The sequence below is a fragment of the Rhamphochromis longiceps genome, linkage group LG16 (assembly GCF_057381845.1).
Source record: "Rhamphochromis longiceps isolate RC_006_pf linkage group LG16, R_longiceps_female_GT1.1, whole genome shotgun sequence".
NCBI lineage: Eukaryota > Metazoa > Chordata > Actinopteri > Cichliformes > Cichlidae > Rhamphochromis > Rhamphochromis longiceps.
In genome coordinates this window covers 11,893,019-11,919,857 of record NC_140572.1, presented here as the reverse complement: position 1 = coordinate 11,919,857, position 26,839 = coordinate 11,893,019, and the positions used below count along the sequence as shown (strand labels likewise).

Sequence of the window (26,839 nt, the reverse complement as noted above, 5' to 3'; positions counted from 1 at the left end):
TGATATGGTGGATTACATTTTATTTTGGGGTGAACTCTCTCTTTAAGTTACGGTCACATTCCTCTTCTATTTAAAATTTTACTTAGAAAAAAAAAAGTCTTTATTGGTCACGGTGTGGGTCGCACAAATATAGTACTAATTTTTAACAGGTACCAAAACAGTAAATTCATGTTAGAATATGTTTGCTGGTCAGATTTGAGGGGAGAATAAACATTTGTTAAACAAAAGCATAATGGAACTGATGTCCTACATCTGCCCCCCACCCCCATAATGCCCACGTAAACCATCAGCCAACAAGAAATCATAATACTGAATGCCATATCAAAGCAGTAAGATTTTTGGTTTTATTCTTTATGTACAACTGCTTTAAAAAAACGGTTATAAAAAGCTTTACAAAATGTTTAAAAATGTGTTATTCATGTCTAACAAATTTGCAAAATGTGAATTTTACAGGCAATTTTAAAAAGGGCTTTTCTTTTATTTAAAACAGTGCCACACAGAGTTTTGATAATTTGTATCTCTTTATATGGTTGTTAGTCTTCAACTTGTTATCCATATCTTTGCAGTCATTTACTGTCTTTTTACACATCTATGTGACTGTTTTGAAGCTCTTTGCAGATTTTAAAGTTGGAATTTGCCAAAACAGAAGGCTGTGACCTGTGCTCATGAGGCCCATTCAGTAATCCATTGATAACTGGATCTAATGATATTCAGGAAAACAAGTTTCTGCTGCTTTCTACTCACACTGCTGTCTGAACAAAGCACAGATATCCACGTTTCATTTTCTTAGGAGCTCAGTGGAAGGCAGGTCATGGCTACAGATGTATTCAAAATGTCCAAGTCCAAATGGCTTTCGTATCATTCAAATGTTGTCCATCCCATCACCATGGTAACATGGCCAACATCCAGGATTGATAAAAACTGTAACCATGAAGAGGAGCTGTGTAGCCAACACAGCCACCGCAGGGGGAAAAAGTAAAAAATAAAAGTACATGGCTGCACGCAATTTTAAGCTCCTCCCTCTTAACTGAGTGCTTTAGGTGTACACACACACATACACACGAACACACACACACGTACACACGAACACACACACACACACACACACACACACACACACACACACACACACACACACACGCACACACACACACACACACACACACGCACACACACACACACACACACACACACACACACACACACACACACACACTCTAATTGATGTTTGTGCAAAGGAAGTAAATGACAAAACTGACTTCAAACAGTGGCAGATGAAGAGATGAACTACATTCAGCTACAACAGCCTGTAATAGTGCAATATCTACACACACACGGTCACACGCACACAAAGTCGGAAGATCTCAGTGGCGACTCTGAATTCTCCTGTGCAGCATCTGGTTCCATCTCTGGACAGAAGGAAAGACAGAAAAGTGAAAGATGATCAGCCCCATCTTTGGAGACAATAAGCAACTAAAAATACAATCCCTAATAAAGATTCTTGGTTGCTGCTCTTCACCATTGGATTGATCACTATCGCTGTCAATGTTACTTTTCTAGAGAGGGTACTACAATCAATGTATTAGTCACTGATCGCAAAGTGTGACAGCATTGTAATCATTTATGCTCAAGCCTATGGCGACTGACTTGCTGCAATCTTCCCCTAAATGATACACGTTCAAAGAAAACAAAAAAGGTAGTAAAAACAGAAAACAAAGCAAAACATGAATCTTTGTTTTTAAAAGGTTTCAGCAGAGCTGTTCAGTTTTTCCAACTGTTGAAATCTCCCTCTAAGTCTCTGGGGAATCCCGATGCTCCTGCTCTGGTACATTTCAAACATTAACAACACTACAGTGCGCTGAGCAGTTTCGGTGCATGCTGCCATGTGCAATGACAATGATGGGCGCGTGTTTCACCACAGTCACAATGCCAAATCTTCAGAGTGTGAGAAAACAAGAGCTGCAAGCCTGTTCCAAAGAAAACTGATGATTTATTTTAAATTGCTGACTCAGTTTTGCCTGAGTAGTAATTTGCTCATAGTTGGCAGAAGATGGGGAAAAAAAAAAGAAAAGAGTTGAGAGCAAAGGGTCTGAAACCAGTCAGCACTAGAGACTTTCTATTTTAACCCAAAACCAAAATCAGGTATATTTAACTACGCACCTTGACCTTCCTGCCAATTCTATCCTTCCACTTCTGAGCAATGGACCTGTCAATCAGGAGCAACCTGCAAAGACAAAATTTTAACAATGTTTGGCATAGTTTAACAGCTAGCAAAAGAAGAAACTAAAATATGACTTTTTTGAAAAAAAAGGAAAAAAGTAACATTTGGCTGTGATCAGTAATTTATCACAATAGCACCCTGCAGAGCAAAGGGACAATCGGAAGCTGTCTCAGAAAGTCTGACAGCATACTGGTTCTACGAGTGAGATTTTTCTCTAGATAAAGCACGGGCCCAGTCTCAACAAGTTCTGGACTTCTATCTTACCAACTTCTTCTTGTCAATAACTATATTATCAGTTATATCTTCCACTGCCCATACTTTGAGGTTTCACCGTCCTCGTAGCCCATAATGATGTAATCTTCTCCAGGAGTCAGCTTAGGACACAGGCAGGAGGATGAGTAGTAGAGTGTCAGCGTCATCTTGGGAATGTTGACCAGAGAAGACTTGATCACCTCCTTCACGTCCACCACAGCAGTGGGCTCCAGACCGCGATTCCTCACGTCCTTGACCCTTGCTCTGATCACTGCAGAACAAAGGCACCAGCATGGAAACTGAATATGAGATATTCAGAAATTCCTCTTACCAATGCGCACCAACCCATAAAAACACACCCTTTTGTTATGTTTTTTTAAATTCCTGGTTTAAGTGTGAATCATTATTTAATTTTTCTTGGCCTGGTACTAGACCTTATTAAACACATGCATACCACATTTTACTCGTGAAAACTTTACTGGACAGCACAGCGTGGGTAAGGAAGCTAATGGCATTGAGCAATTTGTCCAAGTCAGCAAGCAAGAAACTCAAACACTGACTAATGAAGCCTGTCTGCCTGAAAAAAAAAAAATTAAACTCCGGGGAACCTGAGTTATGGAAGGTAGTTTGACTTTGGATATCAATGCTAATGCTGAGCTATCGTTTTTCTGCCTAATGTTGGCTAATGTGGCGCTAGTGTCCGGCAGCCTTGCCTCTGTCAGTGCGCCCCAGGGTGGCTGTGGCTACAATGTACCATCACCAGTGTGTGAATGTGTGTGTGAATGGGTGGATGACTGGATATGTAAAGCGCTTTGGGGTACTTCGGGACTAGTAAAGCTCTATATAAATACAGGCCATTTACAGGCCATTTTACCAATGTTAGCTACTGTAATACTAGCATCAAAGCAACTGCAACCCATCTTACATTGGAATATAGCTACACTGTACAAATCTGGCTAAGTTATAGCTAGCTAGCTAACTGTATCATTTTTGCTAACATTATCACTAGCAAAATGCAAGTGGAGACAGTCATATAATGGTACAAATCAAAAGATATAAAACTGATATTTGCACTTTCTAAACAAATAACCAGCTCAGGGCAGTTAGACAGCTAGCTATGACTTGGGTAAGTTGACCTAAATGTTACAAAACTATTAAAGATACATTTAATATTATATATCAGGGGCTAACATGACCAGGACTCCAACTGGCATGTAGTATGCAACATATGTGGTGTTTGCATGTTGATGATATACAAGTTCCCAACTTTTCTGTTGTGCATTTTATTTTATTTAAAAAAAAAAAAAAAGACTTGACATGCTCACATTAGAAAATCTCAAGCGCTGACACATGAGGCTAATAGAGAGACAGTCAAGAAACGGATCTTCCAAAAAGCCCTGTGGCCTATTTTTCACAATTAAAACGTGTTTATTAGACTTACTGATTACAAACCCATCACTTCAAAAGTAAAATAAAAAATGTATATATTAATCATCCAGCAGCACCAGCCCAGAGCACGGAATTTGCTAAACTGTCATCCTAACAAAAACAAACCTATGCAGAAGTCTCAGGGTTAACATACCAAAGAATGCAACTAACGCAGAAAAACAGACATCACTGTAAAGCAAAAAAAAAAAAAAAAAAAAAAAAAGAAGAAGAAGAAAAAGAAAAAGGCCACTAAACGAGGAAATGGAAGCTACACAGATGGATGAGAAGTAAGCAGAACCAGCACGGCAGGTTGGATTCCAGTGTAATATCAGAATCAGTGTTAATTAGCAAAGGGAGAATGCAAGCAGTAAGATTTATAAAGACCACCTTGTGCACTCTGGCATGCTACCAGGTTTACTAAACTTCTCTGTTTCAATTATATCGGACGGTTTTGAAAGTGGGCTCTTGTTTAATGATTGCTTGGAAAAAAATAAAAATCTAAAAGCTTTCCCAAATGGATTTTGTGGCCAAAAGCATTAGTGAGGACCACATGGAAATCTCTGCTGGATTTGCCAAATCAAGCCTGCGTGCTGTATTCATCAGGAAAAGCCTTTCTGGCCTCAAGCATTTTTGTCTCCAATTTATTTCTAGTTGGAGCACAGAATTGTTTTACTTTTATATTCAGGGAGAAAATATCTGTGTACGAGGTTGTTAAAAACCTTCTTGCGGTTAAGGTATAAAGCAAGTCAAGTACTGATTTTACAGACTTGTGAAAAGGAACAATGGGATTACTCAGATCACATTACTTTAAAGACACTGGTTCATTATTAGTGTCACCAATAGCATCTGAGCATCAAATATGATACAAGATTAGCCACCTGATGAAAGCTAAACAACAAATGACACTCTCTCTCCATAATATAGGCTTTTCCAGGTACTAAACATGAAAAACAAGATCCCAAAATCATCTCAGAGCATCCGATCTGACTTGTATCTCAGTAAAATTATACACACATATATATGAAAATGTGACCTCAAATAAATTATGCATTTACATTAAGTGTAAAAAAGAAAATAAAAATAATACTTTAAACAAAAACTTCAGATGACTCACCATAGTTGTAGTTGTTCTTCTCATAGGTTCTCATATTCATTCTGACTGACTTACATCTGCATCTATCTATGGACACACAAATTACAACTTTTCAAATAAGCACTGACAAAGGAAAGTTTCTTCCAAGCTCCATCTTAAAAATCCACATTTCCCAGTTAAATTTGCAATGCCACATTTGAGTGAGCCAAGAAAGATCATCGTTGCAAGTTTAAATCCACTCAAGATTGTTGCTTGTCTGAGGGCATCTATGAATTTGGTTGTTCTTAAAACATGGACTGATATGACACATTCAAATTTGTTTACTTTCGTGGCCATTTGGACAGCACCCAGCATAGCTGTTGCCTCATGTTACCAATTTTTATACTTCCAATTGGCCAAATGTGGTCTGACTGTAACTATTAAGCTACACTCAGGGCCAAATATAAATATTATCAATACCACTGGTGCAGAATGATGTAAACTACACCAAAGGTCGGACAATATCTAATCTATCTGTGCTGGCCAAAGTTCTTGAAGCTCTTGTGTGTGAGCAGTTAAAGGAGTTTTTACACACCAATGCCATTTTATCTGAATATCAATCAGGCTTTAGGAAGAATCACAGTACTATCACAGCTGCAATTAGAGTGGTAAATGATATTACTATTGCACTTGATAAAAAACAACACTGTGCATCCCTTTTTATTGATTTGTCAAAAGCATTTGACACTGTTGATCACTGTATTTTAAAACTTAGACTCTTCCAGTCAGGACTCTCTGAGAGAGCAGTGGCATGGTTCTCAAACTACCTCAGTAACAGGACTCAGTGCATTAAATCTGACGGTCTATGTTCTGACTTTGTTACAGTGCACAATGGTGTGCCACAGGGTTCTGTATTAGGTCCCCTTCTATTTATCATTTACGTAAACAATCTTAGTCTACATGTGCCAGATGCAAACTTGCACTTCTATGCTGATGATACAGTTATTTACAGCTGTGGTTCAACTCTTGTCCAAGCCATTGACTCCTTGCAGAAAGCCTTTTCTGCTGTCCAGCACTCATTACTTCAGCTTAAACTTGTTCTCAACGCAGACAAAACAAAGCTCATGTTGTTTTCTAAATCAAGGAGACGAGCCCAAACAATCCCATCAGTAACCACTCTTGAAGGTAATAAAATAGAGTTGGTTCACACCTATAAATATCTGGGAATCTTAATTGATGACTCGCTTACCTTCAAACCACATGTAGAGAATCTTGTAAAAAACCTGAAGTTAAAATTGAGATTTTATTTTCAAAATAAGTTGTGTTTCTCTTTTAATACAAAGAAGCGGCTTGTTGCTGCAACATTCTTGCCTGTGCTGGATTATGGTGATATTCTACACTCAACAAAAATATAAACGCAACACCTTTGTTACTGCTCCCATTCCCCATGGGATGGATGTAGAGACCTAAAATTCATTCCAGATACACAATATAACCATCCCTCCCAAACAGTGGTCACAAATCAGTCCAAATGTGTGGTAGTGGGCACATCTGCCATATTGAGATAATCCATCCCACCTCACAGGTGTGCCACATCAGGATGCTGATCTGACATCATGAGTAGTGCACAGGTGTACCTCAGACTGCCCACAACAAAAGGCCACCCTGGAATGTGCAGTTTTGTCTCACAGCAAAATGCCACAGATGCCACAAGCAATGAGGGAGCGTGCAACTGGCATGCTGACAGCAGGAATGTCAACCAGATCTGTCGCCCGTGCATTGAATGTTGATTTCTCAACCATAAGCCGTCTCCACAGGCGTTTCAGAGAATATGGCAGCACATCCAACCGGCCTCACAACCGCAGACCTCGTGTAACCACACCAGCCCAGGACCTCCACATCCAGCAGGTTCACCTCCAAGATCGTCTGAGACCAGCCACCCAGACAGCTGCTGGAACAATTGGTTTGCACAACCAAACAATTTCTGCAAAAACTGTCAGAAACCGTCTCAGGGACGCTCAACTGCATGCCCGTCGTCCTCATCGGGGTCTTGACCTGACTCCAGCTCGTCGCCGTAACAGACTTGTGTGGGCAAATGCTCACATTCGATGGCGTCTGGCACGTTGGAGAGGTGTGCGCTTCACGGATGAATCATGGTTCACATTGTTCAGGGCAGATGGCAGCTGAGAATGTCCCAGTTCTTGCATGGCCAGCATACTCACCGGACATGTCACCCATTGAGCATGTTCGGGATGTGCTTGACCAGCGTATACGACAGCGTGTACCAGTTCCCACGAATATCCAACAACCTCGCACAGCCATTGAAGTGGAGTGGACCAACATTCCACAGGCCACAATTGACAATCTGATAGACTCCATGCGACGATGTGTTGCACTGCATGAGGCAAATGGTGGTCACACCAGATACTGACCGGTTCTGGGTCCCCAGACCCCCAATAGCGCAAAAAACTGCACATTCCAGGGTGGCCTTTTGTTGTGGGCAGTCTGAGGTACACCTGTGCACTACTCATGATGTCAGATCAGCATCCTGATGTGGCACACCTGTGAGGTGGGATGGATTATCTCAATATGGCAGATGTGCCCACTACCACACATTTGGACTGATTTGTGACCACTGTTTGGGAGGGATGGTTATATTGTGTATCTGGAATGAATTTTAGGTCTCTACGTCCATCCCATGGGGAATGGGAGCAGTAACAAAGGTGTTGCGTTTATATTTTTGTTGAGTGTATATATGAATGCTTCTGCTCAATGTCTTCGAATGGTTGATTCTGTGTATCATGCTTCTCTGAGGTTCATCACTAACTGTACCAGACTCACCACTGTGAGTTATACTCTCAGGTAGGATGGCCTGCTTTGGTAAGTCGGAGGAACTCTCATTTATACAGTTTTATATATAAGGCGATACTTGGGTTGCTGCCTTCTTATCTATGTTCACTGCTTGTAATGAAACATGCTGGTCGGTATTCTCTTCATCCGCATGGCTACTTGTTGCTTTCTGTTCCATTTGCCCGAACTGAACTTGGTAAAAGAGCTTTTGTCCATTTAGCGCCCTTGGCCTGGAACAAACTGCAGAAGGAATGGAAAATGACTGAATTCATTTCATTAAGTGCTTTTAAGTCTAAACTACGAATCCTTGAGGCCAAGTCCATAACATGTAACTGTTTCAATTAGATTGATTGTCATTTTAACTGACTTTTTTATTTTTATTTGAATTTTATTGAATTTTATTTTTTATTTTATTTGTATTCTTTCACTTATTGTTGCATGTGTGTTGTTGCTGCCTGTGTTTGAGTAATTTCTGTAATTCTGAGACACCTGCTGCTGCCTATCTTGGCCAGGTCTCCCTTGAAAAAGAGGTTTTTAATCTCAATGGGATCTTCCTGGTTAAATAAAGGTTAATAAATAAATAAATAACATTAGACAGAAGTTACCTCCATCTGGTCCTCTGCAGTGAAAGTCCATTGAGAAGTCTGGACTGGATTCTGTCAGGGGAATCAAACCCAGGAAAGACACGCTTTTTAGTAAAGTATTTTAACAGGTTCATAGTTAATTCATACCAGTGGTTTTCAAACTTTTGGGGTGGGACACAGAGATCTAGATCCCATTGTGCTGACCTTTTACCCATGTTGAACTAATTTTAAAATTGGTGTGTCAGATTTTCCAGCTTCTGAGGTGCGGCAGAAAACGTTTGACAACTACTGACATCGGGTAGTCTAGTGGTCAGAAAAAAAATGCAGTCGTTTCCACACACACACACACACACACACACACACACACACACACACACACACACACACACACACACACACACACACACACACACACACACACACACACACACACACACACACACACAGCAATTCATCACCGTTTGGTGTAATCTGGTTGTGAGGCCTCAAGGTCAGTTTTATTTTCTACTTTAGCCAACTTGAGGTTTTGAAACTTGATGTGATGAACGAGGGGTGGATCAGACAGAAATCGAGGGTGACAGCTAAACTCTTTAACACAAGCAGTCATTGACTAATGATCATATCCTGGATAATGCTGGATGTAATACTGACATGATGAATGAAATTTTTTTTTTTATAACATTTAGTAAAGATTTTATTCAATAATGACCCAGAATGAGACTGTGAGCCCCAAAACCCAAGTGTTTACAGGTATAAGGGTCATTTTCACAGATTTCATAAGACTAGATGTTTTGGGGTTTTTTTGCAACCCTCAGGTGTTGCCCACTACTGACCATCCTGTAGGCTTAAGGCTTTGCTTTTTAGGCCCTGGAAGATATTTTACATACAGACCATGTTAAGAAAATGGAAATGTTAAGGTTTAGCCTTACCTGGGTTACACCTGGCTGGGTCCTGGTGGTATGGATCTATGGATCAGAAAGATGGCAGTCAGAAATGAAAGAAACTTGTTCTTTTGGTTCGTGATTAAAAATGGTGGTCTTATCGGAATACAACTCAAACAGGTGGATCATTGAGCAGTGTCAGTAATGCACAAACTGCACAGAACAGTCATTATGACTTTGATATTCACTACTTCACCCCCAAGCAGAGAGGTTTCTTTCTGTTAAAAAGGGAGTTTTTCCTTTTGTGTGTGTGTTTTAGAAGCATCATAATTTTGTTAATGTTGCTTCAGAACCAACAGGGGAAGTTTACTTTCAAAAGCTTTTGAGAAAGCACTGAAAGACAGTTTGGATTTTAATGAACCTTTTCACAAAAGTATATTTTTATGAAACTGAAAAAAAAAATAGAAATTGTAAAAACAATGACAATAACAACAACTATTATTATGACGATGACAACTTTATACCTAAACCTAACTCATCATTACCCCATTGGTTGTCACATGACATGAACTGCAGTTTGAATGTCCATCTCAGTCCGCTTCCTACACCGACTTTGTTGCACATTATCGTCTCTCATCGACTTTCTAAAGCTGTTGTGGGAGCAGATTTTGGTCTTTTTTGCCTAGTTGCAAAGCTATGACATCACCACAATGTGATTAGTCAGTTGCAATAAAAGTTCCAAGAGCAACATTATTTATAGTGTATGAATACCAACAGCATTGCATATATCCTCAAGCCTTAACCTTTTAACCAAGGCACCGTCGACTAAAGTGAATAGCCCTCAGTTTGTTTTGCTTACCCTTTGAGTCAGACATCTGTTACATGTGTAAAGCGAAATTTCCTCCCTTTACACAGAAAGAAGCCAGTAGAGGTTGCTTCAAGTAGGGGGTTTTGTAGTGATATTCAACTGGAAGAAGAGGCTGGAAATTTGCGTCCCACCTGACCAGAAAAATATTTTCAACAAGAAGCTTGTGATCACTGTTACCATTGTGATCTGGACCTGGGCAAAATGGATGGTTAGACTGTCCTGGAGGTTGTGGGAAAAGGTCCAGAAGGAGGGAAAATTAACTTTGGAGATATGTGGGACTTTGGATTTCTTTATTATTATCATTTTTTTATTTATAAATGCTGCCTCCTGCAAGGTACATACGGGCAGCACCCTTCTATAAACCAAACTGAACATTTTCATCCATCTATCTCATCAGAAAGAGCAACTGTGGAAAACGTCAATGCTTCAGAAACTTCCAAAGTTGCTCTGTAAAAACAGGCTTTAGCCTTGGCATCTGTATCGATAAGCCAGGTTCTTAATACAGACCTGAGATGCTACAATAACTTTCTATCTGCAGGGTTTCTGCACCCCCCCCCAAACAAACAAACAAACAAAAAAAACCAACAAGGTTATTTGGCCAGTCATTTTTTTTTCTCCTTTTCCCCCTGATATTGTAAAAACTAGATCATTATGGCAGATTAGCACATTAGCCTGTGGTGTGGCATTTAACTGCTCTGGAGGAGGTGAACTTAAAGAGATCAGACTTAAAAACTGCCTGAATGCCTTAGCCAGATTGGCCAGACAACTGCCAATACAGAGATATGTATTGCAGTTACCAATTTTTTACAGTTTACAGTTCTGCACAGAAAGTATGCCACCCTGGCGGCTGCTGTGCTACATCTATATAAGTCTACAGGGAGTGCAGAATTATTAGGCAAGTTGTATTTTTGAGGAATAATTTTATTATTGAACAACAACCATGTTCTCAATGAACCCAAAAAACTCATTAATATCAAAGCTGAATGTTTTTGGAAGTAGTTTTTAGTTTGTTTTTAGTTTTAGCTATTTTAGGGGGATATCTGTGTTTGCAGGTGACTATTACTGTGCATAATTATTAGGCAACTTAACAAAAAACAAATATACCTGTATACCCATTTCAATTATTTATTTTTACCAGTGAAACCAATATAACATCTCCACATTCACAAATATACATATCTGACATGCAAAAACAAAACAAAAACAAATCAGTGACCAATATAGCCACCTTTCTTTGCAAGGACACTCAAAAGCCTGCCATCCATGGATTCTGTCAGTGTTTTGATCTGTTCACCATCAACATTGCGTGCAGCAGCAACCACAGCCTCCCAGACACTGTTCAGAGAGGTGTACTGTTTTCCCTCCTTGTAAATCTCAACCCGAAAAGGCCCCACAAGCTCATCTTTGATGATACCAGCCCAAACCAGTACTCCACCTCCACCTTGCTGGCGTCTGAGTCGGACTGGAGCTCTCTGCCCTTTACCAATCCAGCCACGGGCCCATCCATCTGGCCCATCAAGACTCACTCTCATTTCATCAGTCCATAAAACCTTAGAAAAACCAGTCTTGAGATATTTCTTGGCCCAGTTTTGACGTTTCAGCTTGTGTGTCTTGTTCAGTGGTGGTCGTCTTTCAGCCTTTCTTACCTTGGCCATGTGTCTGAGTATTGCACACCTTGTGCTTTTGGGCACTCCAGTGATGTTGCAGCTCTGAAATATGGCCAAACTGGTGGCAAGTGGCATCTTGGCAGCTGCACGCTTGACTTTTCTCAGTTCATGGGCAGTTATTTTGCGCCTTGGTTTTTCCACACGCTTCTTGCGACCCTGTTGACTATTTTGAATGAAACGCTTGATTGTTCGATGATCACGCTTCAGAAGCTTTGCAATTTTGAGACTGCTGCATCCCTCTGCAAGATATCTCACTATTTTTGACTTTTCTGAGCCTGTCAAGTCCTTCTTTTGACCCATTTTGCCAAAGGAAAGGACGTTGCCTAATAATTATGCACACCTGATATAGGGTGTTGATGTCATTAGACCACACCCCTTCTCATTACAGCGATGCACATCACCTAATATGCTTAATTGGTAGTAGGCTTTCAAGCCTATACAGCTTGGAGTAAGACAACATGCATGTAGACGACGCCATCAACATGGCTCTACACTTCATCCTGCAGCATCTGGACTCCCCAGGAACCTACGCCAGGATCCTGTTTGTGGACTTCAGCTCTGCCTTCAACACCATCCTTCCAGACCATCTCCGAGACAAGCTTTCCCAGATGAATGTGCCTGATCCCATCTGCCGGTGGATCACTGACTTCCTGACGGACAGGAAGCAGCATGTGAGGCTGGGAAAGAATGTCTCGGACTCCCGGACCATCAGCACCGGCTCCCCTCAGGGCTGTGTTCTTTCTCCTCTGCTCTTCTCCCTGTACACCAACTGCTGCACCTCCACCCACCAGTCTGTCAAGCTAATCAAGTTTGCAGATGACACCACCGTTATTGGACTCATCTCGGACGGGGACGAGTCTGCCTACAGGAGGGAGGTTGAACGTCTGGTGTCTTGGTGCAGCCACAACAACCTGGTGCTGAATGCCCAGAAGACAGTGGAGATTATTGTGGACTTCAGGAAGCACACAGCCCCACTCCCCCCCATCATCCTGACTGACACCCCCATCACCTCTGTGGACTCATTCCGCTTCCTGGGTACCACCATCACCCAGGACCTGAAGTGGGAGCCCACCATCACCTCCGTCATCAAGAAAGCCCAGCAGAGGATGTACTTCCTGAGGCAGCTGAAGAAATTCAACCTGCCAACACGGACGATGATGCAGTTCTACACTGCAATCATCGAGTCCATCCTCACCTCCTCCATCACCGTGTGGTACGCTGGAGCCACTATCAGGGACAAACAGAGACTGCAGCGTGTTGTGCGCTCTGCTGAGAAGGTGATTGGCTGCAGACTCCCATCTCTGCAGGACCTGTACACCTCCAGGACATTGCGGCGTGCAGCTCGGATCTCAGCTGACCCTTCTCACCCTGGACACAGTCTGTTTGACCTGCTCCCCTCAGGCAGGAGGCTCCGGTCCATTCGCACCAAAACCTCTCGCCATAAGAACAGTTTCTTCCCCTCTGCTGTTGGACACATGAACAATAACCATATGACTGTTCCCACCACTAACACATGACCCTACGCTGTGTCACTGCATCATTTCATGTTTGGCACTGATCACCACCTGCACTCATGTATATATCTTTCTACGTAGCACTCTTAATTCTTATTCTCATGTATATATCTCATGTATATCTCATGCACATATCTTTCCACGTAGCACTTTTAATTCTTATCCCTACTTTTATTTTTTCATGTCTATTTAAGTGCTATTTATGACACTATGTTTGCACTGAAGCACCGCAGCAATTTCCTAATGTTGTAAACCTGCTCAACATTTGGCAATAAACCCCATTCTGATTCTGATGAAGAGGATGATGTGGACAAAATACTCATTTGCCTAATAATTCTGCACTCCCTGTATATGAACCACCTTTTTAAGCTCACATCACAGAATCTCAATCAGATTCAGGTCAAGACATTGACTAGGCCACTCCATAATCTTAGTTTTGTGTTTCTTAAGCCATTCAGAGGTGGACCTTCTGCTCCTTTAGGATGTTTTGGTAGACGGCATTGTTTTATTTACCACAACAAGTCTACCAAGTCCTGAGGCAGCAAAACAGCCTCAGACCATCACACCATGACCACCAAATTTTACTCTTGGTATGTTGTTCTTTTTCTGAAATGCTCTGTTACTTTTTTACGCCAGATGTAATGGGACAGACACCTTCCAAAAAGTTAAACTTTTGTCTCGTCAGTCCACAGAGGAATTTCTCAAGATGTTTTCTGGCATAGCTGAGACAAGCTCCTTTGCTCAGCAGTGGCTTTCGTCTTGGAACTCTCCCACACAGGCAATTTTTGCCCAGTCTCTATCTTATGGTGGAATCATGAACGCTGACATTTACTGAGACAAGTGAGGCCTGCAGGTCTTTGGATGCTGTTCTGGGGTCTTCTGTGACCTATTGGATGAGTTGCTGCTGCTGCACACTTTTTCACATTAATAATAAACACCTTAATTTAGAAACTGCATTTTGTGCTTTCTTATGTCATCATTGTCTAATATCTAAATGTGTTTGATGATCTGAAACATTTAAGTGTGACAAACATACAAAAAAAATCTGGAAGGGGGCAAATACCTTTCCACACCACTTTATGTGCAGCTCTACCGAAAAATCAATAGAGGATAGGGAAAAGAGCTATGTGGGGTGGCATCCAATCACGGGAAAAGCATAATACACTGATAATGACCTGGGAATTAGCTTTATGGTACAAGTCTCTGTTCTCCTGCATCCATGTACCTCTAGGCGTGCAAAGGTAACTGGGGTTGTGAGCTGGTGTTTCAATACACTGAAAAACTGCAGCTGCTTCTAGTTGTAGACATACTTCTGTAAAGCAACATGCAGACCAGAGTCCCACAGAAAATCACTGGAATGACTTAAATGATTCACCCCGACAGAACCTCAGCAAACCAACAAATTACACCAAGGGAAAATCCCAAAGCCCCGCTGAGCCAAGCCAAGCTGGGGCAGAACAGAGATATGTGGGTGTATCGTTATGGAGGTCAAGGGGATTGAGATGAAGGTTTTTTCTGGACCTGCTGGTCCTGGATCTGTTTGAAGGAGCAGAGGACAGTGAGGGTTTTATTGAGTGTAAAATGAGTGGGCCTCCTGTATCAAGGAGCTCTTTGAGAAAGTCTGTGGGAGTGAAGTTGGACAGGGAATGACTCATGTTATCTGAGAGGGAGCAGAAACAAACTGCTGAGAGTAGTATAGCATGATAGAAAACACTGATATATACTAAAAATTGCAGTGAGCGATCCTCGTCGGAGTTAGCCTCCATGTTGAGACTCTCGGGAGGAAAAAAAGAAAGAGTGCAGTTCATACCATTTAAGATGTCACTGGTTTTACTATGCAAGAACTGGAGTACGAGTCATTTTCATGTTGTCATAATTCACTCTTAAAGATATCATACATGGTATTATTTATGTGGATCACCTTTGCTATGGTTATTGCCAATGTATATATATATTGTACTATTGTAAACCTACAATAACATGGAGAAACCCCAACAATCAGATGAACCCCTTATGAATAAACACTTTGGTGACAGTAGAAGACAAAACTCCCTTTTATCAGGAAGAAACCTCCAGCAGAACCAGCCACATCTGCTGGTCATGGAACATAGCTGCTCTTTATGGCACTTATGTCACTAATCTGCAGAGTCATTTTGTTACTTAATTACACATTCAAAATCAAAAGTTGTGTTGAAATTGACAGAATTCCTAAAAATATCCTGAAACTATGTTAAATAATGAAAACCCAATGTTTTAAATTAAACTCAAATGCTACAAATCTGTGAGACTGAAAAACGCTTGTGTTTAATAGCAATGAAGGGCCATCACGTGAACAAGCTCCCTCTTTGTCTTCACAAAGAAAAATATTTGCTCTTTTTGATTCAGAAAAATCTCAATAGTGAAGCAATATCTGTATTCTGAGGAGACACTCAGAATATCTTTGGTGAAAAGGCTAACCTTCCAATGCAGATAGTCCTTTCATTACTACAGACACTATGAAAGACGGACATAGCTTTCAGGTCTGAAAAATAGAAACCAATGCAAAGCAATTTAAATCTGTCTTCTTTTCTACAAGGGTCGGTGTTTTAGAAATCTGCAGGAAAATTGGCATCAGCCCTGACCTGTATGAACACTTTTCTGAGTTTATGGTTTGAGTCTCTCATTCTGAGTGATATGGAATAAAACGTCATGTCCACTTTGTAATTTTGGTCATTCTAAGTGTTGGAAAGGCAGGATTATCAAAGTCACCCCTTTCTTATCACATCTGGTCTCAAAATACTAAAAAGGCAATGGCAGAAGCAATCAGGGGCTCATGTTACTGTAGCTACATCCATCTTTCACAGTCTTTGGTCATGCTGACAGACACTGGTATGTGGTATTAGTAAGAGGTTAGAGCCTGCTACATTTTACTTCAGTGGTCAAATACATGAATTAAACAGTGTCTGGCTTCAAATAATCATCTTATGAACTTTTTATTCACAAGCTGATGTTCACTGTCCAAAAAGCTTAATAAAGATTACATTTTAAATTTGAATCAATCATTTGGTCATGCTCACTCACACCTTCATTCAGGACCTCTAAAAAGGAGCTGATTTTAAAGTTTTTTTTATAATGTTGTTTATGATGTTTTTAATGTTTCTGCACGTCAGCCAGAGTCACTGAACAGCTTCCTGTTACCATCCTTTTACTGTCTCTTGCACTTTTAAATGAAGGACATCCTTCAAGTACCAGCATGAACATTAGCATTGGAAATAGGTCTTATTAGTTATAAAAATGGTGATTACTTGCTTAATATTTTTTCCCCCTCTTTGGATTTTGTGCTTTTTTTAAAAGATTTTTTAATAATCTTTGTCAACGTCAACATCATTTTTGTGATGGTGAAACAAAAACAAACAAAAAACAAAAAACAAAAATACAAAACAAAACAGAAACATAAGAACAATTTCCAGAATTAGGCTGTCTCGGGTCAAAATTGGCAGCCACACATATAACAGCAATAATACAAACGAATGAGTGTACCTGGTCCGTCTGCCTTGACGATGGCCTCAGGAGAGATGCAGACTCCACGGTCATAGAGTGGCAGCTCGCTGCAGGCCAGGTTGTCGGGCCAGCTGTGGTTGTAACGCTTCATCACCGGCTCACAGCCGAGCTTCGCCCGCTCGCACACTGCCTTACAGGGCTTGATTGGCTCATGCTGGAAGTCAATAGTACAGATTGGCGCGTACATGGCACATAGGAAAAAGAGCAAATCCGGACTGCAACCAGTACCTTGAAGAAGAAGGGAAACATAGGTTATATGTGCAATTTCATTAGAGGGCATAAATGATGAGCAGCTGAAATGACAAAATAGAAATCAGTGGGGTGGCAGCTATTGAATTTAGTCCACCCGCCCTGGAGTCACTCCCCCGCCCACACCAGGTGTATCATGTACACCTGGTGTGAACTCTTATGCCATTGTACTGTTTTAAGTAGAACTTGAGATTTTTCCAGGTAAAATAAGGTCAGTGTAGTTTCCCACTCTCACTCTGTGTATATGAGTTCCGTGTACATCCAACACCCTCCCTCCATAAACTCAATACTTTTGAGCATCCAAGCAATCAAGCGGTATAAAGACATTTTTCCATGGATTCGTATATAAAGGCAGAATCGGTGGAAAGATGTCTTTTTGCAATAAAAATAGCTGCAAATAGCTCTAAATACAGATGTTTTGCTAGAGGCAGCTGTAGTCACAATATTTATGGATTACAGCCCACATGTAAATATGCAATGTTACTCAAGAAAGTTACACAATATCTTATATGGTTAAAATAAATAAATAATGAGGACAAATTGGAGCACTTAGGAAAATATGTTGTGAACACCTGCAAGCATTTAAAAAACAGACATTTTTAGCAAATGGTGTCCATCCTGGAAATATCTTTTTTATTTTCTTTTTAAATCCATGTGGTAGCAACACAAGTCATTGGTGATGCTGACTGGAAGCTCCTGTGACTCCTACTCTGGAGAAAGACGAGGGCATCCAAAAGTTAGCTGCTCCATTTCAAACAGACCCATTAATAAAGTGACCTTCCACACTTTTCACTAATAGTGAGTCAGTTAGTACAATAACTCGTACTACTAGCTAGCATGACGGAGTTTCTATACAGCTGGGTGGGTGCTATGATGTTACTGATAATGAACTTTATTTTATTCATAAGGTTAGTTAGTAGAGTTGCCAACTGTCCTGTAAAAAACGGAATCGTCCCGTATTCAGAGAAAATATGAGTTTCATATTGAGCTGAAAAGGAACACAGTTTGTCCCGGACTTCAGCTAGAATAGAAAAAGACATAGCTGGAGTTATTCAATTCAATTTTATTTATATAGCGCCAAATCACAACAAAAGTCGCCTCAAGGCGCTTCATAGATACAGAGAAAAACCCAACATTCATATGACCCCCTATGAGCAAGCACTTTGGCAACAGTGGGAAGGAAAAACTCCCTTTTAACAGGAAGAAACCTCCGGCAGAACCAGGCTCAGGGAGGGGCCATCTGCTGCGACCGGTTGGGGTGAGAGAAGGAAGACAGGATAAAGACATACTGTGGAAGAGAGACAGAGGTTAATAACAGATATGATTCAATGCAGAGAGGTCTGTTAATACATAGTGAGTGAGAAAGATGACTGGAAAGGAAACACTCAATGCATCATGGGAATCCCCCGGCAGCCTATGTGTATTGCACCCTGAATCCTCCCAAACTAAGGGAGGATTCAGGGTCACCTGATCCAGCCCTAACTATATGCTTTAGCAAAAAGGAAAGTTTTAAGCCTAATCTTGAAAGTAGAGATAGTGTCTGTCTCCTGAATCCAAACTGGAAGCTGGTTCCACAGAAGAGGGGCCTGAAAACTGAAGGCTCTCCCTCCCATTCTACTTTTAAATACTCTAGGAACAACAAGTAGGCCTGCAGAGCGAGAGCGAAGTGCTCTAATAGGGTGATATGGTACTACAAGGTCATTAAGATTATTCTGCGTCTTTACGTTGTACAGCTGCCTCTTCTTCTCTCATTCTCTCCCCCTCCCTCTCCTTTTGCTGCTTCAATCATGAAACTGATCAATGATCAGCTGATCGGCTCTCTTGTTTGTTTATCGCCCACTTTGCGCCAGAAAGAGGAAACCAGCGGATGTCGCGTTAAACAACAGCAGCACGTTTAAGCTTGATCAGCTGTTGTTAGAATTTATTTCATATTAATTTCTAGTATCAGCTGATGTTTGCTGGAGCCACAGCTGTAAAGCTGCTGGTCATGATGTCGGTTTGGATATGTGGTGAGAGGGAAACATAAAGATGAAACCAGGAGATGTCCTTACTGAATCATCAGAGCTGAACAGGTGATGGAGAAACAGGTTTACCTTTTAGGTGATATAAATGAGTTGAAGGGACGTTATGAACTGTTTCTGAGAGACAAATAACACCAGGATCCTTTTCTAAGTAGCTGACAGCTGGTAACTGTGCAGGGGCGGGTCTAGCAAAGTTTTGCCAGGGGGGCAGGTAGGGCATTAACAGGGAGAGGGGGGCACAAAGAAATACTTTTATTTCTTATTCTCATTTAAAATTTCTAGCTTTTATTAAATAATTATCTGAATCTTTCAACCAAAGTTTTTATCTGACGTAAAATGTATAGAAATCATACATATACCAACAAGATTGTACATCACTGTCACAACAGCGTTTGTTTTCATTCAAAGGCTTTATGACTTTTCCTATAATACCTGGTGGGCCGGTCTCTAGTTAAAATGCCCGGGCCGATTTTTGTCCCAGTCCAGCCCTGGGCACGACCGGTTGGGGTGAGAAAAGGAAGACAGAGAGGTTGTCACCAAGTGCTCATCCACTGGGAATTCTTCACCTTTTAAATGGTATTTCAGAATTACCCCATATGGAAAAGATATATATAAATCTTATAAAGTTTGTATCTGTCTTGTGTGAAACTTGTATGAAAAGCATATAAGAGTGAAAACAGATATAAGATCCCTTGAAAAATTATATAATGAAACTTGTATGTTTTGGATACTTACTAAAATAATATATGAAGGTAATGAGAAAGTGGCCACTTTCATGAGTAATCACTTATAAGTTTTTACTATTTCTTTTCCATATGGGACGTTACATGCTATGATCAAGAAGCTTTCATATCCACACTTGTTGTAGAAATATTTAAGGATGGTTGTTCAGTCTCAGCTCACTTAATTTGAGCCCTCTAGATAGACTCATGTCTTCTTCATGTCAGTGAAGACATGGTGCATTCAGGGACCCCTGGCTGAACAAACACTGGACTTTTACCATCTGCCATCCTGCTGCATGTTTCAAACAGGATGAGACCAGAAAGAGTTTAGCACTGGGTAGAGGATGGATCAGTGCTTTTATTGCAGAGTGGGTCTGAGGTTTGGCTGTACCACTTCACAGTGAAGTCACAGAAATAGCTTGAACTTGTGACCTCAAACTGCTTCCTGGTTGTTGGCCCAGAGCTCTTTCATTAGGACATTTTTCTGGTTAAAGCAGAGTCCTTTTTAACCACTTTTTAAAATCTTCATTCCGCCCACCTCAGCCAAGCTCAAAGTTCAGCCAGCACCTAAATGTATTTATTGAAGACAGACATGGATAAATTATGAACTAATATGGCATGAAATGAGACTGCAGAAACCTCAAATAGTGAAGATTACTGATGAATGTGACCACATATGCAGTTATCAATGCTTGTCTCACATGGAAATGTGAAACGGTCGCTTATTACAAGTTAAACGACTGGGAGAAATGATCCGATTAGAGAAAAAATAAGAATGAACACCTATACATATTTCAAATTTAAATCTACCTTAGCAAAGAATACAAAATATGGTTGTAGAAATGAATTTAAGTCAAACTGCTGGTTTGAAGTAAGAAAAAGGTTGGCTTTTACAACAAGGACGTTATTATACAGCCCTACTTTAAAGTATCTTATTCACCATTTAAAGTTAGCAAATTTTAGTATGCTAACACACACACACACACACACACACACACACACACACACACACACACACACACACACACACACACACACACACACACACACACACACACACTTTATCATAAAACAAAAAGTCTTGAGCCAGCGCATATTTCTGTATATTTTGAAAGATTTTCTTTGCACATTGGCTACCTTTTTCTCTTCCACCACTGCTCTATCCTCTTTCCACCTCATGTCTCATTACCTACACAGTGGTTGGGGCTCTAACACATGAAAATGTGCATGAACGGGTTTATTTATTCTGATGTTGTCACAGTTATTTCAATGGATTCTCACGTGATGACAGTGTATTCGCCAAGTGTGCAAGGATCCAACAGGCTAACAGCAACTAACAGCAGCAAGAAAGCAGCGTTTACTAACAGAAAAGGTCAGGAAATCCTCAACCACTCACACGAGTTGTCTGTCCCACAGCCGCTACCTTAGCTTCAATTAAGCACTTGAAACAGAATTCAATTGACTGCAATATACTGACATCTAGTGGTGACATTTTACACACAGTATCTCTTAAATAAATAATAAAAGAAATCCAGCCTGACACAGAACCTGAGAGCTGCATCTGGCCCTTCCACTGATCCATCTAATTCAGGGGTCCCCAATCCCAGTCCACGAGGGCCGGTGTCCCTGCAGGCTTTAGATCTCACCCTGGGTCAACACACCTGATTCACATGATTAGTTCATTACCAGGCCTCTGGAGAACTTCAAGACATGTTGAGAAGGTGATTTATCCATTTAAATCAGCTGTGATGGATCAAGGACACATCTAAAACCTGCAGGGACACCGGCCCTCGTGGACTGGGATTGGGGACCTCTGATCTACTGTTTGGCTCTTTGAGGCATCATCATAACCGGTCTCAGTAGAAGGGTGGCTGTCAAGAACCCATCCTTAAGGAAAGGGAACAGGGCAAAAAAAAAAACCAAACTGAGGCACGGAAAATTACCCAAGGCCTGGACTGGAAATCAGTGGCAACAGGTATAGTAGAGTAATGAAGACTCTTTGAAGCAAAACATTTTAATTATGGAGTTAATATGTAAGGAGTAGGTCAGGAGAGAGGTACCCTCTGAAAGTTTGGAATTTATGGTTCAAACTGCTGTTAGTATGGATGGAGGAGATCAGCCAAAGTAACCAAACCAAACCTAACTGTGGCAGCCTGCCCAAACCTTTAATCAGAACTCATATTTAGTTTAGTTAGTTTATTTTTAACCAGACAGTGATGGCATATGTAGAGAACGTGCAGGATTGAAAAGCAATGTTACTTGCCAAATCCTACAGAGAGATAGTAATATTTGATATCCGCAGATATGCTCCGAGGCAGTTCCTGTTACAGTTTACTTAATAAATGTAAATTTTATGCATTTTGACTGAGGCGATTCTACTTCCACTGTCCTCTATAATGACCTATTCCACTTGAGTGGAAGGAGAAAAGACTATCTAAATCTAATTTGCCTAATTGTATTGGTCTGATGGATTAGAAACTTTTACTTAACTGAATTACCACATACATCAAATGGTAGTGAAAATAAAATCATAATGAGGGGGGAAAAGTTAAAGCTATTTTTTTAAGGAGCTAACTAGCCTTGATTAGCAGCTACAGTAAAACTGTAACATTTCATGTGGTTGAACTACTTTTAAATCATATAATGCAAAACCGATGTAAAGTCACCTGCAATAAAAATAACGTTTTTTGTTAACCTGACTTGCTAGAATATATATGAGTGAAATAAGTAGTGAGACGTGGCAATTTCAAAAGACAAAGAATCAAGAATAACTTTTTCTTTAATATGCGAAAGGAACCAATCCTATTTACTTCCACTGTGGGGCTAACTTATCAGGCAAACAGTCTCCCTGATGGGAGACTTTTAGATTTGGAGTTGAACTGTTATTATGTGTGGCTAAATTATTCCAGTTATCACTATTATTATCATTAGTAGTAGTAGCAGCAGTAGTAGTAGTAGCCTTAAAGGCATGCAAGCTAGTAGGGCGCGTTTTTACGTGAACTTAAGCACTGCACCGACATTCAAGTGTAAAATGAATAAGGATTATTTTGTACTTTGAGCCGCACAAAGCTACTCTCATGGAGTCTGGAAATAATAACAAAGGAGCATATCAGTCCCCTTCAATGGAAGAATACCTCCTATTATATCTAAGTAAAATTAACAGGCCCCTTTATCTTAAAAAAAAACAAACAAAAAACAATCCCATAATCCTACAGTTTTTACAGTTTTGCTCAGGATTTATAGCTCAACAAGCCACGCTTAAAATGAAGAGAAGGTGGTCATTTAAAATAAATGAATAATAACTTCTGTGCCATTTTCCAAGGTTCTCATTATTTCTAGTTCTGAAAAAAGATTTCTGCTCAGAAAACGCAGCACTTTCAAAACTATGTGTAAATGAGTGTTATCGGTACAGACGGCCATACTTCTAATATTTAGAAACATGAGGTCAGAGGTCTAAAGACTAAAATTTGCCAATTGGATGCAATAGGTGACCAGCTGATGTCTGCTGGCATTAAGGTCAGCTTACCTGCTAAGTGTGCAGACTCCACGGCCTGCCAAAGCTAAAACTTTTGAAAAGTGAAAGCCTCCCGGCAGGGTTAAGCATGGTCAGAACTTGCTGTCAATTACTCCACTGATTATGTTCCTGATTGATTTTTTATTTTTGCCTACAATTTACTACCAGACAACTAACATGGCCATCAAAAGTTCCCACAGTCTAAAGTGACATGTTCACAAGTCTTGTTTCTTCCTACAAAGCAAATGGACCGACATTTTGTTCACAGTGTTACAAAACAGAAAATGGAAAGAGCCGAATTGTTTTTGCACTATTTGAATGAGTGTGGTTGTGTTGTTTTGTTTGTGCTCCTTGGTCATTCGGTTATATACCCTGAATATGGAAGAAAGACAGAAAAAGGATTAATTTAGCCGACTGATTAGTTAAAACCACGAGTGTTTGACAGCTTTACTAGAAAAATGACTTTTGCCTCAGGTGTATTGTTGGTTGAATAAAAATATTTAGACTACCATCTTATTCAAAACTGCAAATAATACATAATTACAAAGATGTTTCCATCAGAAATGCCAGATACATGTACACAAGTTTGAACACTAACGCACTGGTTTAAAAATCAGTCTTTTGTACTACAAGCTTCTCAACCAGTTAAAAATGATGCCAAACGGGCTCATTTTCAAACTTTATTATACCGCAGGTATTTTCCCCAGAAAATGGAAACAGATTTTTGTCAAGAATTTTTTAGGAAATACCAGGAATTCAATTTCCAGTATTCAAACCAACTCATGCTATGATTCTTCACGGTCAACTGGCTGGCTAATTAGAAAAAAATGGAATGTCATCCCTTGCGGCGAAACAATTGAAATTCCTGTTTTTCCTGGACAACGTCCAGAGCTCGGAGATCATTTCAGAATCTTGAACGCTCTTGTAACCAAATTCATGTGAACCCAAGAGGCTGAAAATGCTCAGGTTCCTCCTCCTGTAGCCAGCTATAATTCTGATGTGTGCTGTCTTGGATTAGTGCTACAGTCAGACCAGAAAGTGGGTTGTCACTGACCAACTGTTCAAAATATGGTTGCTCCATTACAGAGTACTGCTACAGCAGCCAAAAAAGAAAGGCAGAAAAAGGTTTCCATAATCTCTAAGTGAAGCGATGGTTTCAGTGATCAGACCAGATCCAGCCCTGCTCCACCACAAAACGTCCTGACATTTTTCCTGCAGATCTGCTGGAAATACTTGGCAGTAGTTAGTATTTTATTAGTTTATATTTGATTAGCATTTATTACTAGTCAACATCTGGGGGTGAGAGATCTAAGTCTGAGGGTCAGGTGGTCAACAGCTGATATAAAAATATTACTGAATCCCAATTACATGCATATTTAAGAAGAAAGAAGGTAAATAAAGCAAAGTAAAGTATTTGACACTGATTATACCTACCCACTGCTGTGCATATAATAATAATAATAATAATAATCATTATTATTATTATAAAGACATCAATTTAGTTCATGATAACACTCACTAATCAGTATTTTGAGATGTGATCATCTGTTATTGCACAGAAGAAAAACAATATTTATGGTTTCCATAAGTACATTGGAAGGTTGGAAATTTGAATATATCTGATTGGGGGCATATGTCCCCTCAAATATATATGATGATTACGGCCCTGGAAAAAAAACACTTGGTAATTTTAGAGAAGTGACCTATTCAAGTGTCTGTTCTTCACTCCACTTTCTGTATGTACATTAAAGCCTCCTTACTTTAATTTCATCATTTCTGAGTTATGTGCCAAATAACATTACAGAGATGTTATGAGTGGTCAGGTGTTTATGTTAATGTCAAGGCAACGTGCAGATGATAAAAAGGTCATCCCAGGCTGTTTCAGCCTTTGCCCGACTTGTTAACTAATCTGTGTGCCCTAAAATAGCGCTTTAACTGCTTATTAGCGACTTCAAAAATCAAAAATCGTGAACAGTAAGTTAAAAATAAAGTTGTGGGGAAAACGTTTACATGTTTTCATGAGAACCTGAAAAATCACTGTGCGATTGCTTCTACGGTCAGTTAATTACACACCAGGTTCTTCAATGACTTAATTAACTGCCCAATTAAAAAAAAGTTTATTAGGGCACTGAGGGGCAGTAACTCACCCAGCAGCCCCTCAAACTGCTCGATGGCCAGCACCGCGTTGTCCTGCGTGCTGTGGTGGAGATGGTTCGGCATCTTGGTCATGTTCCAGGGCATGGACCGGCACAGCGGGATCCGCACAGTCTCGCAGGACGCCGCCCCGACCGCAGCCGGCCACAGCGCGCAGGACACGGCCAGCAGAGACACGGCGAGCCCCAGAGAGAGCATGTCGGTCGGTTCACAGAGGGTACGGGGGCACAGTGAAGTGAGGGCAGCGCAGGTCCGTGCTCCGGTGAAGACTCGCTCATTCACTTCGAGTTAAATCCCAAATTAGACGCGATTTTCCTGCTGATTGGTGCTTTTCTGCTGCTGCCGTCCGGTCCGCAGACAGCGGGAGGGAGGAGCTGCTTTCTTATGCACACTTCAACGTCCTCCTCTTCCTCTATCCCTCCTTCTCTCTCCAGCTCCCCTCCTGGACTCGTCTCACCTCTCCTCCTCTCCTTCCCCCCTTCTTATCCTCCATACTAAAAGATAGATTCCTTTTAGATGAAAAATAAACACGAGTAAAGCCGTGAAAAGCTCGTAGATGTGTGTGTGTGTCACTACATTTTACGAAATCAGTGGCTAGACCTCATACAGTTAACTTTAAGAGAAGGTAAGAGCGTGAGAAAAGTAAAATCTGTCTTTTTTTTAAATATTAGAAAACACTTGAAGTGTTATCAACGCCATCTACTGCAGAAAGTGATGTCCTAACAAATGGGAAAATCCTTGTACCTGACCATTTTCAGACGGTAACGCCAACTTTGGATTTTGTGCTTCAGATTGCTGTCAGTATGTAGGGAGGACGCATACAGCGTGCAGCTGTCAGTAAAACACGGTGGAGGCTCTGTCATGGTTTGGACTGCATTACAGCTGATAGTGTTGTCACAACTGATGATATTATGAATGCAGATTTTGATCCAACATGCCATGTAGCATGTGAATGGCAGTGGCTTCACCTTTCAACATGTCAGTGACCCCAAACACACTGCAGTAAAACCTTGTTTAAATACACATTTCTCAAACACTCTGTAAATATAGTAAAGGTACATTGGAATAGAGAGACACAACAGAACGCTATCAGGACCCAGACCTCAACATCATTGAAGCAGTGGTGGATCATCTTCACAGAACTGAACAAAAGGCAGGAAACGTCCAAAGAAGAGCTTTGAAAGTCTTTCAAGAAACCTGGAGAACCAGTGCTAAAGACTACTTAAAGAAATGAAAGCTGCTGAAGAGAGTTCAGGCTATGTCAGAGAATAAAGGCGGTCATACCAAATGTTGACTTTTAGG

The 26,839-nt window shown here is 40.6% G+C and overlaps 1 protein-coding gene across 1 annotated transcript; it reads right to left on the bottom strand.

The window, feature by feature from the left end:
• Positions 1-1,099: 1,099 nt before the first annotated feature.
• frzb (frizzled related protein) lies at positions 1,100-25,925 on the bottom strand. The gene is made up of 8 exons (XM_085384039.1): positions 25,531-25,925; positions 16,857-17,105; positions 9,337-9,372; positions 8,429-8,479; positions 5,016-5,081; positions 2,540-2,744; positions 2,161-2,224; positions 1,100-1,409 (listed from the first exon to the last, which is right to left on the bottom strand). The coding sequence occupies exons 1-8, from the start codon at positions 25,733-25,735 to the stop codon at positions 1,365-1,367; spliced, it is 921 nt and encodes a 306-aa protein (XP_085240165.1). The 5' UTR covers positions 25,736-25,925; the 3' UTR covers positions 1,100-1,364.
• Positions 25,926-26,839: the final 914 nt, after the last annotated feature.